This window comes from Coregonus lavaretus (genome assembly GCF_964263955.1).
Source record: "Coregonus lavaretus genome assembly, chromosome: 14".
NCBI lineage: Eukaryota > Metazoa > Chordata > Actinopteri > Salmoniformes > Salmonidae > Coregonus > Coregonus lavaretus.
In genome coordinates this window covers 14,818,790-14,834,702 of record NC_140001.1, presented here as the reverse complement: position 1 = coordinate 14,834,702, position 15,913 = coordinate 14,818,790, and the positions used below count along the sequence as shown (strand labels likewise).

General features: G+C 43.8%; 1 protein-coding gene across 1 annotated transcript in view; it reads left to right on the top strand.

The window, feature by feature from the left end:
• Positions 1 to 15,913, top strand: part of agtpbp1 (ATP/GTP binding carboxypeptidase 1) — a 59,345-nt gene that overhangs the window by 32,078 nt on the left and 11,354 nt on the right. The window contains exons 21-24 of the mRNA XM_084176264.1: positions 14,310 to 14,460; positions 14,554 to 14,734; positions 14,963 to 15,092; positions 15,316 to 15,447. Coding sequence (XP_084032390.1) covers positions 14,310 to 14,460; positions 14,554 to 14,734; positions 14,963 to 15,092; positions 15,316 to 15,447 — 594 coding nt within the window. The remainder of the gene's footprint in view (positions 1 to 14,309; positions 14,461 to 14,553; positions 14,735 to 14,962; positions 15,093 to 15,315; positions 15,448 to 15,913) is intronic.

Below are 15,913 nucleotides of genomic sequence, written 5' to 3'. Positions count from 1 at the left end.
ACCATGCCTGCCCAGGACCTCCACATCTGGCTTCTTCACCTGCGGGATTGTCTGAGGAGGGGGACGGTGGGGCTGAGGAGTATTTCTGTCTGTAATAAAGCCCTTTTGTGGGGAAAAACTCATTCTGATTGGCTGGGCCTGGCTCCCCAGTGGGTGGACCTGGCTGCCAAGTGGGTGGGCCTATGCCCTTCCAGGCCCACCCATGGCTGTGCCCCACCCAATCATGTGAAATCGATAGATTAGGGCCTAATTAATTTATTTAAATTGACCTATTTCCTTCTATGAACTGTAACTCAGTAAAATCTTTGAAATTGTTGCATGTTGCGTTTAAAAAATATATTTTTGTTAGGTATACAGTGGAGAGAACAAGTATTTGATACACTGCCGATTTTGCAGGTTTTCCTACTTACAAAGCATGTAGAGGTCTGTAATTTTTATCATAGGTACACTTCAACTGTGAGAGATGGAATCTAAAACAAAAATCCAGAAAATCACATTGTATGATTTTTAAGTAATTAATTTGCATTTTATTGCATGACATAAGTATTTGATCACCTACCAACCAGTAAGAATTCCGGCTCTCAAAGACCTGTTAGTTTTTCTTGAAGAAGCCCTCCTGTTCTCCACTCATTACCTGTATTAACTGCACCTGTTTGAACTCGTTACCTGTATAAAAGACACCTGTCCACACACTCAATCAAACAGACTCCAACCTCTCCACAATGGCCAAGACCAGAGAGCTGTGTAAGGACATCAGGGATAAAATTGTAGACCTGCACAAGGCTGGGATGAGCTACGGGACAATAGGCAAGCAGCTTGGTGAGAAGGCAACAACTGTTGGCGCAATTATTAGAAAATGGAAGAAGTTCAAGATGACGGTCAATCACCCTCGGTCTGGGGCTCCATGCAAGATCTCACCTCGTGGGGCATCAATGATCATGAGGAAGGTGAGGGATCAGCCCAGAACTACACGGCAGGACCTGGTCAATGACCTGAAGAGAGCTGGGACCACAGTCTCAAAGAAAACCATTAGTAACACACTACGATTAAAATCCTGCAGCACACGCAAGGTCCCCCTGCTCATGCCAGCGCATGTCCAGGCCCGTCTGAAGTTTGCCAATGACCATCTGGATGATCCAGAGGAGGAATGGGAGAAGGTCATGTGGTCTGATGAGACATAAATAGAGCTTTTTGGTCTAAACTCCACTCGCCGTGTTTGGAGGAAGAAGAAGGATGAGTACAACCCCAAGAACACCATCCCAACCGTGAAGAATGGAGGTGGAAACATCATTCTTTGGGGATGCTTTTCTGCAAAGGGGACAGGACGACTGCACCGTATTGAGGGGAGGATGGATGGGGCCATGTATCGCGAGATCTTGGCCAACAACCTCCTTCCCTCAGTAAGAGCATTGAAGATGGGTCGTGGCTGGGTCTTCCAGCATGACAACGACCCGAAACACACAGCCAGGGCAACTAAGGAGTGGCTCCGTAAGAAGCATCTCAAGGTCCTGGAGTGGCCTAGCCAGTCTCCAGACCTGAACCCAATAGAAAATCTTTGGAGGGAGCTGAAAGTCCGTATTGCCCAGCAACAGCCCCGAAACCTGAAGGATCTGGAGAAGGTCTGTATGGAGGAGTGGGCCAAAATCCCTGCTGCAGTATGTGCAAACCTGGTCAAGACCTACAGGAAACGTATGATCTCTGTAATTGCAAACAAAGGTTTCTGTACCAAATATTAAGTTCTGCTTTTCTAATGTATCAAATACTTATGTCATGCAATAAAATGCAAATTAATTACTTAAAAATCATACAATGTGATTTTCTGGATTTTTGTTTTAGATTCCGTCTCTCACAGTTGAAGTGTACCTATGATAAAAATTACAGACCTCTACATGCTTTGTAAGTAGGAAAACCTGCAAAATCGGCAGTGTATCAAATACTTGTTCTCTCCACTGTACATATGTTTCGACCATGACAGTTTAGAATCTAAAGTAACACCAAGTAATTAAGTCTCCTCAACTTGCTCAACAGCCACACCATTCATTACCAGATTCAGCTGAGGTCTAGAACTTAGGGAATGATTTGTACCAAATACAATGCTCTTAGTTTTAGAGCTGTTCAAGACCAGTTTATTACTGGCCACCCATTCCAAAACAGACTGCAACTTTGTTAAGGGTTTCAGTGACTTCCCTAGCTGTGGTTGCTGATGCTTATATGGTTGAATCATCAGCATACATGGACACACATGCTTTGTTTAATGCCAGTGGCAGGTCATTGGTAAAAATAGAAAAGAGTAGAGGGCCTAGAGAGCTACTCTACGCTACACAACACTTTACATGTTTGACATTAGAGAAGCTTCCATTAAAGAAAACCCTTTGAGTTCTATTAGAAAGCTCTGAATCCACAATATGGCAGAGGTTGGAAAGCCATAACACACGTTTTCTCAACAGGTTATGGTCAATAAATCAAAGGCTGCACTGAAATCTAACAGTACAGCTCCCACAATCTTCTTCTTATCAATTTATTTCAACCAATCATCAGTCATTTGTGTCAGAGCAGTACATGTTGAGTGCCCTTCTCTATAAGCATGCTGAAAGTATGTTGTTAATTTGTTTACAGTGCAATAGCATTGTATTTGGTCAAAACAATTTTTTTGCAACAGTTTGCTAGGAGCTGGCAGCAAGCTGATAGGTCTGCTGTTAGAACCAGTAAAGGCCGCTTTACCACTCTTTGGTAGCGGAGTGACTTTTGCTTCCCTCCAGGCCTGAGGACAAAGACTTTCCTCTAGACTCAGATTAAAGATATGACAGATAGGAGTGGCTATAGAGTCAGCTACCATCTCAGTAGCTTTCCATCTAAGTTGTCAATGCCAGGAGGTTTGTCATTATTTTTCCATCTCTCCCATACTAACTTTATCAAATTCATACTTACAATGCTTTTCTTTCATTATTTGTTTTTTTATGCATGAGTACGATGGCTCACTGTTTGTTGGCATTACCTGCCTAAGTTTGCCCACTTTGCCAATGAAGTAATCATTAAAATAATTGTCAGCATCAAATGGTTTTGTGATGAATAAGCCATCTGATTCGATGAAAGATGGAGTTTAATTTGTCTTTCTCCCCATTTCATTTAAAGTACTCAAGTTTTTTTTATATCATTGATCTTGGCTTCACAATAGTTTCTTCTTATTTTTCACATCATTTCTCAATGTGCAGTAAGTCAGCCAGTCAGATGTGTAGCCAGACTTATTAGCCATTCCTTTTGCCCCATCTCTTTCAGCTCCTCATCAATCCATGGAGCCTTAGCAGTTCTAACAGTCAGTTTCTTAACAGGTGCATGTTTATCAATAATTGGAAGATAAAATCAAGTGCAGCGTCTGGATGCTCCTTATTAATCACATCAGACCAACAAATATTTTTGACATCCACATAAGAGTCACAGCAAAATATTTTGTATGATCTCTTATACACTATTTTAGGCCCAGCTTTTAGAACTTTGGCTTTCCTGGATATAGCCACAATATTGTGATCACTGCATCCAATGGGTACGGATCCAGCTTTAGAACAAAGTTCTACAGTATTAGTAAAAATGGGATCAATACATGTGGATGATCTTGTTCCTGTTGTGTTTGTAAACACCTTGGTAGGTTGATTAATAACCTGAACCAGATTAAAGGCACTGGTTACAGTGAGAAGCTTCCTCTTGAGCGGACAGCTTGATGAAAATCAGTCAATTTTCAGGTCCCCAAGAAAGTAGGCCTCTCTGTTTATATTTACATTTTAGTCATTTAGCAGACGCTCTTATCCAGAGCGACTTACAGTTAGTGAGTGCATACATTTTCATACTGGCCCCCCGTAGGATACGAACTCACAACCCTGGCGTTGCAAGCGCCATGCTCTACCAACTGAGCTACACTGTTATATCACATACACTATCAAGCATTTCACATATTATTTAGATACTGACTGTTAGCACTTGGTGGCCTATAGCAACACCCCAAAATAAAAGGCTTTTAGATGTGCCAGGTGAACCTGCAACCACAACACTTCAATAACACTTGACATACGATCTTCTCTAAGCATTACAGGGATATGGCTCTGAATAAATAAATATGACACAGGAGGTCAGTGGCACCTTAAATGGGGAGGACAGGCTCGTGGTAATGACTGGAGTGGAATTAGTGGAATGGTATCAAACACATGGTTTCCATTCCATTTGCTCTGTTCCATCCATTATTATGAGCTGTCCCATCAGCAGCCTCCACTGAGATATATAAACTCAGCAAAAAAATAAACATCCTCTCACTGTCAACTGCGTTTATTTTCTGCAAACTTAACATGTGTATATATTTGTATGAACATAACAAGATTCAACAACTGAGACATAAACCGAACAAGTTCCACAGAAATTGAATAATGTGTCCCTGAACAAAGGGGGGGTCAAAATCAAAAGTAAGTCAGTTGCATTAAGTACTGCAGTGCATCTCCTCCTCATGGACTGCACCAGATTTGCCAGTTCTTGCTGTGAGATGTTACCCCACTCTTCCACCAAGGCACCTGCAAGTTCCCGGACATTTCTCGGGGGAATGGCCCTAGCCCTCACCCTCCGATCCAACAGGTCCCAGACGTGCTCAATGGGATTGAGATTCAGGCTTTTTGCTGGCCATGGCAGAACACTGACATTCCTGTCTTGCAGGAAATCACGCACAGAACGAGCAGTATGGCTGGTGGCATTGTCATGCTGGAGGGTCATGTCAGGATGAGCCTGCAGGAAGGGTACCACATGAGGGAGGAGGATGTCTTCCCTGTAACGCACAGCGTTGAGATTGCCTGCAATGACAACAAGCTCAGTCCGATGATGCTGTGACACACCGCCCCAGACCATGACGGACCCTCCACCTCCAAATCGATCCCGCTCCAGAGTACAGGCCTCGGTGTAACGCTCATTCCTTCGACGATAAACGGGAATCCGACCATCACCCCTGGTGAGACAAAACCGTGACTCGTCAGTGAAGAGCACTTTTTGCCAGTCCTGTCTGATCCAGCGACAGTGGGTTTGTGCCCATAGGCGACGTTGTTGCCGGTGATGTCTGGTGAGGACCTGCCTTACAACAGGCCTACAAGCCCTCAATCCAGCCTCTCTCAGCCTATTGCGGACAGTCTGAGCACTGATGGAGGGATTGTGCGTTCCTGGTGTAACTCGGGCAGTTGTTGCTGCCATCCTGTACCTGTCCCACAGGTGTGATGTTCGGATGTACCGATCCTATGCAGGTGTTGTTACACGTGTTCTGCCACTGCGAGGACGATCAGCTGTCCGTCATGTCTCCCCGTAGCGCTGTCTTAGACGTCTCACAGTACGGACATTGCAATTTATTGCCCTGGCCACATCTGCAGTCCTCATGCCTCCTTGCAGCATGCCTAAGGCACGTTCACGCAGATGAGCACGGACCCTGGGCATCTTTCTTTTGGTGTTTTTCAGAGTCAGTAGAAAGGCCTCTTTAGTGTCCTAAGTTTTCATAACTGTGACCTTAATTGCCTACCGTCTGTAAGCTGTTAGTGTCTTAACGACCGTTCCACAGGTCCATGTTCATTAATTGTTTATGGTTCATTGAACAAGCATGGGAAACAGTGTTTAAACCCTTTACAATTAAGATCTGTGATTTTTACGAATTATCTTTGAAAGACAGGGTCCTGAAAAAGGTATGTTTCTTTTTTTGCTGAGTTTATATATACAGTTGAAGTCAGAAGTTTACATACACTTAGGTTGGAGTCATTAAAACTTGTTTTTTCAACCACTCCACAAATGTCTTGTTAACAAACTAAAGTTTTGGCAAATCGGTTAGGACATCTACTTTGTGCATGACACAAGTCATTTTTCCAACAATTGTTTACAGACAGATTATTTCACTTATAATTCACTGTATCACAATTCCAGTGGGTCAGAAGTTTACATACACTAAGTTGACTGTGCCTTTAAACAGCTTGGAAAATTCCAGAACATGTCATGGCTTTAGAAGCTTCTGGTAGGCTAATTGACATCATTTGAGTCAATTGGAGGTGTACCTGTGGATGTATTTCAAGGCCTACCTTCAAACTCGGTGCCTCTTTGCTTGACATCATGGGAAAATAAAAAGAAATCAGCCAAGACCTCAGAAAAATAATTGTAGACCTCCACAAGTCTGGTTCATCCTTGGGAGCAATTTCCAAATGCCTGAAGGTACCACGTTCATCTGTACAAAAAATAGTACACAAGTATAAACACGATGGGACCACGCAGACGTCATACCGCTCAGGAAGGAGATGCGTTCTGTCTCCTAGAGATTAATGTACTTTGGTGCGAAAAGTGCAAATCAATCCAAGAACAACAGCAAAGGACCTTGTGAAGATGCTGGAGGAACCAGGTTCAAAAACAAGTTCTATATCGACATAACCTGAAAGGCCGCTCGGCAAGGAAGAAGCCACTGCTCCAAAACAGCCATAAAAAAGCTAGGCTACGGTTTGCAACTGTACATGGGGACAAAGATCGTACTTTTTGGAGAAATGTTTTCTGGTCTGATGAAACAAAAATTGAACTGTTTGGCCATAATGACCATCGTTATGTTAGGAGGAAAAAGGGGGTTGCTTGCAAGCCGAAGAAAACCATCCCAACCGTGAAGCACGAGGGTGGCAGCATCATGCTGTGGGTTGCTTTGCTGCAGGAGGGACTGGTGCACTTCACAAAATAGATGGCATCATGAGGAAGGAAAATTATGTGGATATATTGAAGCAACATCTCAAGACATCAGTCAGGAAGTTAAAGCTTGGTCGCAAATGGGTCTTCCAAATGGACAATGACTCCAAGCATACTTCCAAAGTTGTGGCAAAATGGCTTAAGGACAACAAAGTCAAGGTATTGGAGTGGCCATCACAAAGCCCTCAATCCTATAGAACATTTTTGGGCAGAACTGAAAAGCGGTGTGCGAGCAAGGAGGCCTACAAACCTGACTCAGTTACACCAGCTCTGTCAGGAGGAATGGGCCAAAATTCACCCAACTTATTGGGAAACGTTTGACCCAAGTTAAACAATTTAGAGGCAATGCTACCAAATACTAATTGAGTGTATGTACACTTCTGACCCACTGGGAATGTGATGAAAGAAATAAAAGCTGAAATAAATCGTTCTCTCTACCATTATTCTGACATTTCACATTCTTAAAATAAAGTGGTAATCCTAACTGACCTAAAACAGGGAAGTTTTACTAGGATTAAATGTCAGGAATTGTGAAAAACTGAGTTAAAATTTATTTGACTAAGGTGTATGTTAACTTCCATCTTCAACTGTATATACTACCAGTCAAAAGTTTGGACACACCTACTCATTCTTGGGTTTTTCTTTATTTTTTACTATTTTTTACATTGTAGAATAATAGTGAAGACATCAAAACTATGAAATAACACATATGGAATCATGTAGTAACCAAAAAAGTGTTAAACAAATTAACATTTCTTTTTATATATGAGAATCTTTAAATACAGTGAGGGAAAAAAGTATTTGATCCCCTGCTGATTTTGTACGTTTGCCCACTGACAAAGACATGATCAGTCTATCATTTTAATGGTAGGTTTATTTGAACAGTGAGAGACAGAATAACAACAAAAAAATCCAGAAAAACGCATGTCAAAAATGTTATAAATTGATTTGCATTTTAATGAGGGAAATAAGTATTTGACCCCTCTGCAAAACATGACTTAGTACTTGGTGGCAAAACCCTTGTTGGCAATCACAGAGGTCAGACGTTTCTTGTAGTTGGCCACCAGGTTTGCACACATCTCAGGAGGGATTTTGTCCCACTCCTCTTTGCAGATCTTCTCAAAGTCATTAAGGTTTTGAAGCTGACGTTTCGCAACTCGAACATTCAGCTCCTTCCACAGATTTTCTATGGGATTAAGGTCTGGAGACTGGCTAGGCCACTCCAGGACCTTAATGTGCTTCTTCTTGAGCCACTCCTTTGTTGCCTTGGCCATGTGTTTTGGGTCATTGTCATGCTGGAATACCCATCCACGACCCATTTTCAATGCCCTGGCTGAGGTAAGGAGGTTCTCACCCAAGATTTGACGGTACATGGCCCCGTCCATCGTCCCTTTGATGCGGTGAAGTTGTCCTGTCCCCTTAGCAGAAAACACCCCCAAAGCATAATGTTTCCACCTCCATGTTTGACGGTGGGGATGGTGTTCTTGGGGTCATAGGCAGCATTCCTCCTCCTCCAAACACGGCGAGTTGAGTTGATGCCAAAGAGCTCCATTTTGGTCTCATCTGACCACAACACTTTCACCCAGTTCTCCTCTGAATCATTCAGATGTTCATTGGCAAACTTCAGACAGCCCTGTATATGTGCTTTCTTGAGCAGGGGACCTTGCGGGCGCTGCAGGATTTCAGTCCTTCACGGCGTAGTGTGTTACCAATTGTTTTCTTGGTGACTATGGTCCCAGCTGCCTTGAGATCATTGACAAGATCCTCCCGTGTAGTTCTGGGCTGATTCCTCACCGTTCTCATGATCATTGCAACTCTACGAGGTAAGATCTTGCATGGAGCCCCAGGCCGAGGGAGATTGACAGTTATTTTGTGTTTCTTCCATTTGCGAATAATCGCACCAACTGTTGTCACCTTCTCACCAAGCTGCTTGGCGATGGTCTTGTAGCCCATTCCAGCCTTGTATAGGTCTACAATCTTGTCCCTGACATCCTTGGAGAGCTCTTTGGTCTTGGCCATGGTGGAGAGTTTGGAATCTGATTGATTGATTGCTTCTGTGGACGGGTGTCTTTTATACAGGTAACAAGCTGAGATTAGGAGCACTTCCTTTAAGAGTGTGCTCCTAATCTCAGCTCGTTACCTGTATAAAAGACACCTGGGAGCCAGAAATCTTTCTGATTGAGAGGGGGTCAAATACTTATTTCCCTCATTAAAATGCAAATCAATTTATAACATTTTTGACATGTGTTTTTCTGGATTATTTTGTTGTTATTCTGTCTCTCACTGTTCAAATAAACCTACCATTAAAATTATAGACTGATCATTTCTTTGTCAGTGGGCAAACGTACAAAATCAGCAGGGGATCAAATACTTTTTTCCCTCACTGTAGCTACCTTGTCCTTGAACCTCAGGAACTTGACCACTATTAGCCTGGGCCTGTCACCTGGGCCAGTGGTGGGTTTTCCAGTCCTGTGGGTGCGCTCCACCTCAATCTTCCTCTGGTCCAGCTTCAGTTTCTCCGAGATAATTTTCCTCACTTTGTCCTCAGACTTCGTCCAGGTCTCAATTCCGTCCACAACCATGTTGTTCCTCCTTGATTGTCCCTCGGGACAATCGGATTTCTCCGTCATTCACACACACAACTAATGTCCTCTCTCAATGACTTACATATTGCTGTCATCTTGCCGTTCTCCTGTTTAAACTCATCAAGCTGACCATGGGAGAACCGCAAACTGTTCATCAGGTCCTAGATCTCTCTGGTCAGGTCGTCCATTCTTTTATTAGTTGACTCCACCAGTATTTGGACACAACACTTGAAGCTATTTTCTTGTTGTAACAATTGCTTGTAGATCTCTTTTTGTTTGTTTAAAATATCCTTCACCTGTGATAGAGAGACACCACTGTCCTCAATGGTAATCCCGCCGGCTTTGGTCTTTGTCATGGTAGCAACGTAGGTTACGCTGTTACTCCTCGCAGTTCCAGACAGGGCAGGTAGTAGGAAAGATTGGAGACAACAACAACAACAACAACAAACAACAGCAGGGGTCTAGACATCCACAAGCACGGGACAATCCGCGGTCCAAGCCACAATGGCTAACCGCGTCGCGGGCTGCCTTCAAGCCCTCAAGCTTGATAGGCAGCTAGCTATCAGCTAGGCGAAGCAGCTCCTCAGACCCGGCCTTGGTCGGCAGGATCACTGGACAGATAGTAGCGGTCCCAGCAACTGATGCCAACCGCGTCGCAGGATCCAAACTCAAAAGGTAGTAAGAACTTTTTCAATAGACTTTCAAAACAACGAACCGAGCTCTCCCTCTTTCCGTGTGAGTCAGAGCAAACGTAATTAGCTATACAGCCTGATAATACCAGTGATGGTGTAGACCTACAGTGGGGAGAACAAGTTTTTGATACACTGCCGATTTTGCAGGTTTTCCTACTTACAAAGCATGTAGAGGTCTGTCATTTTTATCATAGGTACACTTCAACTGTGAGAGACGGAATCAAAAATCCAGAAAATCACATTGTATGATTTTTAAGTAATTAATTTGCCTTTTATTGCATGACATAAGTATTTGATACATCAGAAAAGCAGAACTTAATATTTGGTACAGAAACCTTTGTTTGCAATTACAGAGATCATACGTTTCCTGTAGGTCTTGACCAGGTTTGCACACACTGCAGCAGGGATTTTGGCCCACTCCTCCATACAGACTTTCTCCAGATCCTTCAGGTTTCGGGGCTGTCGCTGGGCAATACGGACTTTCAGCTTCCTCCAAAGATTTTCTATTGGGTTCAGATCTGGAGACTGGCTAGGCCACTCCAGGACCTTGAGATGCTTCTTATGGAGCCACTCCTTAGTTGTCCTGGCTGTGTGTTTCGGGTCATTGTCATGCTGGAAGACCCAGCCACGACCCATCTTCAATGCTCTTACTGAGGGAAGGAGGTTGTTGGCCAAGATCTCGCGATACATGGCCCCATCCATCCTCCCCTCAATACGGTGCAGTCGTCCTGTCCCCTTTGCAGAAAAGCATCCCCAAAGAATGATGTTTCCACCTCCATACTTCACGGTTGGGATGGTGTTCTTGGGGTTGTACTCATCCTTCTTCTTCCTCCAAACACGGCGAGTGGAGTTTAGACCAAAAAGCTCTATTTTTGTCTCATCAGACCACATGACCTTCTCCCATTCCTCCTCTGGATCATCCAGATGGTCATTGGCAAACTTCAGACGGGCCTGGACATGCGCTGGCTTGAGCAGGGGGACCTTGCGTGCGCTGCAGGATTTTAATCCATGACGGCGTAGTGTGTTACTAATGGTTTCCTTTGAGACTGTGGTCCCAGCTCTCTTCAGGTCATTAACCAGGTCCTGCCGTGTAGTTCTGGGCTGATCCCTCAACTTCCTCATGATCATTGATGCCCCACGAGGTGAGATCTTGCATGGAGCCCCAGACCGAGGGTGATTGACCGTCATCTTGAACTTCTTCCATTTTCTAATAATTGCGCCAACAGTTGTTGCCTTCTCACCAAGCTGCTTGCCTATTGTCTTGTAGCCCATCCCAGCCTTGTGCAGGTCTACAATTTTATCCCTGATGTCCTTACACAGCTCTCTGGTCTTGGCCATTGTGGAGAGGTTGGAGTCTGCTTGATTGAGTGTGTGGACAGGTGTCTTTTATACAGGTAACGAGTTCAAACAGGTGCAGTTAATACAGGTAATGAGTGGAGAACAGGAGGGCTTCTTCAAGAAAAACTAACAGGTCTGTGAGAGCCGGAATTCTTACTGGTTGGTAGGTGATCAAATACTTATGTCATGCAATAAAATGCAAATTAGTTACTTAAAAATCATACAATGTGATTTTCTGGATTTTTGTTTTAGATTCCGTCTCTCACAGTTGAAGTATATCTATGATAAAAATTACAGACCTCTACATGCTTTGTAAGTAGGAAAACCTGCAAAATCGGCAGTGTATCAAATACTTGTTCTCCCCACTGTACATTAGCATGTTGTTTGTGCAACAGTATCTTCTAAATCAGAGGATACGCAAAGCAATAATATTTTCGCTACATGAAGTAGCTCAGAGAACATTCAATGTTGCCAAAGATTATAGGGTCCCCTAGGAAACACTTATCAACACTTTGGTTCCTACCCTGTCACAATAACACCTTCCTGGTATTTTCATTTGTTGTCATGTCAAACAACACTGTATTCAAAGTGCCCACTATTATATTCTAACTATAGAATTAGAATAATCATTCTATTTCCTAGTGGTTTTGTTCTAAATCACAAGTCAAATTGCAATTGCAACATTTGGTTAAAAATAAGGCCTAGATTGTTTGCCCATATCGTGCAGCTCTACGTGGCAGTGTGGAAATGATCTCAAGTGAGTGCAGGAAATGCATACTTTTTTATATTATTCACTTTCTGTACAATAGAATATGTTTAAACCCAGACAGCTTTTAGGGAAACACTTGTGGCCTTCTCTCATTGGGTTAGTGGATTGAACAGTATAAAACAATCAGAATGGAGAAAGACCTATTGAAAACACTTAGAATGTATGTGTTGCCACCGTAGGGTCACACCCTACTCATAAAGCAAATTTAGAACTTGTATTATTCAAGAACATAAAACACTGTCCATATTTTTTTTTTAAAACGTTATACCATAATATTATATTTTGGCCATATCGCCCAGCCCTGCACCTACTCTACTCTAAAGGTACTGTATACTACTACACCTACTCTGCTATATACCACTACCCCTACTCTACTATATACCACTACCCCTACACTACTATATACCACTACCCCTACTCTACTATAAACCACTACCCCTACTCTACTATATACCACTACCCCTACTCTACTATATACCACTACCCCTACTCTACTATATACCACTACCCCTACTCTACTATATACCACTACCCCTACACTACTATATACCACTACCCCTACACTACTATATACCACTACCCCTACACTACTATATACCACTACCCCTACACTACTATATACCACTACCCCTACACTACTATATACCACTACCCCTACACTACTATATACCACTACCCCTACACTACTATATACCACTACCCCTACACTACTATATACCACTACCCCTACACTACTATATACCACTACCCCGACTCTACTCTGAAGGTAATAGATACAGTGCCGTGAAAAAGTATTTGCCTCCTTTCTGATCCATCAAAGCGGCAGGTAGCTTAGTGGTAAGAGCGTTGTGCCAGTAACCGAAAGGTCGCTGATTCTAATCCCTGAGCTGACTAGGTGAAAAATCTGTCGATGTGCCCTTGAGCAAGGCACTTAACCCTAATTGCTCATGTTAGTCGCTCTGGATAAGAGCGTCTGCTAAATGACTAAAATGTAAAATGTGTGCATATTTTTGACACTGAATGTTATCAGATCTTCACCCAAAACGTAATATTAGGTAAAGGGGACCTGAGTGAACAAATAACAAAAAAAATTGATACTTATTTATTGTATTTAAGTTATGCAACACCCAATGCCCCTGTGTTAAAGTAATTTCCCCTTTCAATAACTGGTTTTGCCACCTTTAACTACAATGACAGCAACAAACACTTCCTGTAGTTGTTGATCGGTCTCTCACATCACTGTGGAGGAATTCTGGCCCACTTTTCCATGCAGAACTGCTGTAACTCCACAACATTTGAGGGTTTTCAAGCATGAACTGCTCATTTCAGGTCCTGCCACATCTCAATCGGGTTTAGGTATGGACTTTGACTCTACATTTGTTGCTTTTCAGCCATTCTGATATAGACTTGCTTTGGATCATTGTCTTGCTGCATGACCCAGCTGCCCTTCAGCATCAGCTCACGGATGGATGGCCTGACATTCTCCTGTAGAATTCAAGACTGAATCCAAACATTACACTGTTGATTTTATGTGAATTTTACATTTACTGTACTTTTCGCCGCATTTGTTGATAACGAAATCTGAAAATACTCCGGATACATTCAGTAACATGGTAAGAATATTCCTGGATAATGTGGGGTAGGTGCAACATAAGACAAAACAATGATAAGGGTTTGAGTGAGAGGTCTAACTGGTATCTCCAAGTGGACACACACCTCTCCAAAGAGTGCACAGTTCCTAAGCAATTTAGATGCACGTTTATGACAAAGAAGAGTCTTCAATTGTAAGGTGCTTTTTTGAGCTCTCCTAGCTGTGCTGTTGAGGAACTAGAGCAAGTACACTTGTAGTTGTTTTATTTGGAACACAACCCTGCATCCCCGCCCTCACACAATTACTGTTGTTGTTTACGCAATCAATAAACTGCCATTATAAATCGAACTTTCGGTTACTGGCCCAACGCTCCTAACCGCTAGGCTACCTGCCGCCCAGTATAGCACTATCCCTACTGTACTCTGAAGGTATAAAAGCTAAATAAACTCTGGAAAAACCTAAATTGTTTCACAGTTTTGACGATTGAACATGTTCATTAGTTGGGGTACTACTCCACTAGCCCAACAGAGCTCCACCGTTGTGTAAAGCCTCCTTATCGTCTGTGTTCCTGTGTTCCTGTGTTCCTGTGTTCCTGTGTTCCTGCCCAGATGCACCTGCAGAAGCTGGAGGCGCTGCGGACCCCTCAGATCTACATGCGCCAAGACGTCCTGTGTGAGACTCTGGGGGGAAACAGCTGCCCCCTTCTCACCATCACCGCCATGCCTGAGTCCACCAGCAACGACCAGATCTGCCTGTTCAGTGAGTACTGACTGACCACTGACTACTGGGGGAATATGTTAAAGATGTGCTGCTGAGTGTATTTCTATTTTATTGTGTGATGTGTGTGTCCAGGGAACCGTCCGCTGGTGTTCCTGTCAGCGCGGGTGCACCCAGGGGAGACCAATGCCAGCTGGGTGATGAAGGGCACCCTGGAGTTTCTGATGGGCAGCAGCCCCCTGGCACAGAGTCTCAGGGAGGCATACATCTTCAAGATAGTCCCCATGCTCAACCCTGACGGAGTGGTCAACGGCAAGTAAGTGTACACACATACACACACACACAATGCGCGTATGAAGATGTGCGCACACATACACGAACACACACCCAACCAATACTATATAACACACACGTGCACACACAAACTCAAGTTGATTAACTTCTCTTTTTCTCATTCCATCTCCCCCCCCCCCTCCTCCTCACTTCCTTTTGACCCTCTCTATCTCTTCCCCCCTGTTTCTCCCTCTCCTGCCTCTCCCTCCAGTCACCGTTGTTCTCTGAGCGGGGAGGATCTGAACCGACAGTGGCAGAGCCCCAGTCCGGAGCTACATCCCACCATCTACCACACCAAGAGCCTGCTGCAGTACCTCGCTGCCATCCAGAGGGCGCCACTGGTGAGCCCCACGGTTACATACCGTACCCGCGATATGTGCCATAGCCCGACTTCCTTACAGCGCTGGTCACACGTGGCTAACTCTGTCATGCTAACCCTTTCCCTAGCCATTACCTTAACCTTGTCTCTTTCCCTAATAGTCGTGGCAGGAAAGCCAGGTTGATGAAGTTTGATTGTCTTCATACATTCACTGTAATCTCTGTCCCCTTCCCTCTGGTGTATAGGTGTTCTGTGACTACCATGGTCACTCCCGGAAGAAGAACGTGTTCATGTACGGTTGCAGTTTGAAGGAGACCGTATGGGAGACCAACATCAGCGCAACATCCTGTGAGCTACACGAAGACCTCGGTTATAGGGTGAGAACACACACGCACACACACACACACACCTAGGGCTGTGACGGTCATAGAATTTTGGATGACAGTAATTGGCCAGCCAAATGACTGCGGTCTCCGTAATGACCGTTTGCATAGCAAAACACGTGCATTTTCTCCTCCGGTCCTGACTGCATGTGCTGCCATAGAAGTAGAATGTATAGAACGGGCATCTCCATTGAAGACAATGATGGCATAATGGGTGGGACTGGCGTCTTTTGCGAGTGTACATAGGAGCAAAGCAGGAAGTAAAAGCAGGAAGTGTACCCATCAATATGTGCTGTGATTTTTTGATTCAACTCAGCTGACGTTACAAAAAATACATTCCATTGCATGAGCCACATCAGTTAACAACATTTGAATGAACATTCTACATTACCATGGAAATGATTGCATCACAATACCAGGCAGCCATTGCGAGTGTAACCATGACTTTAGGGTTAGAGGT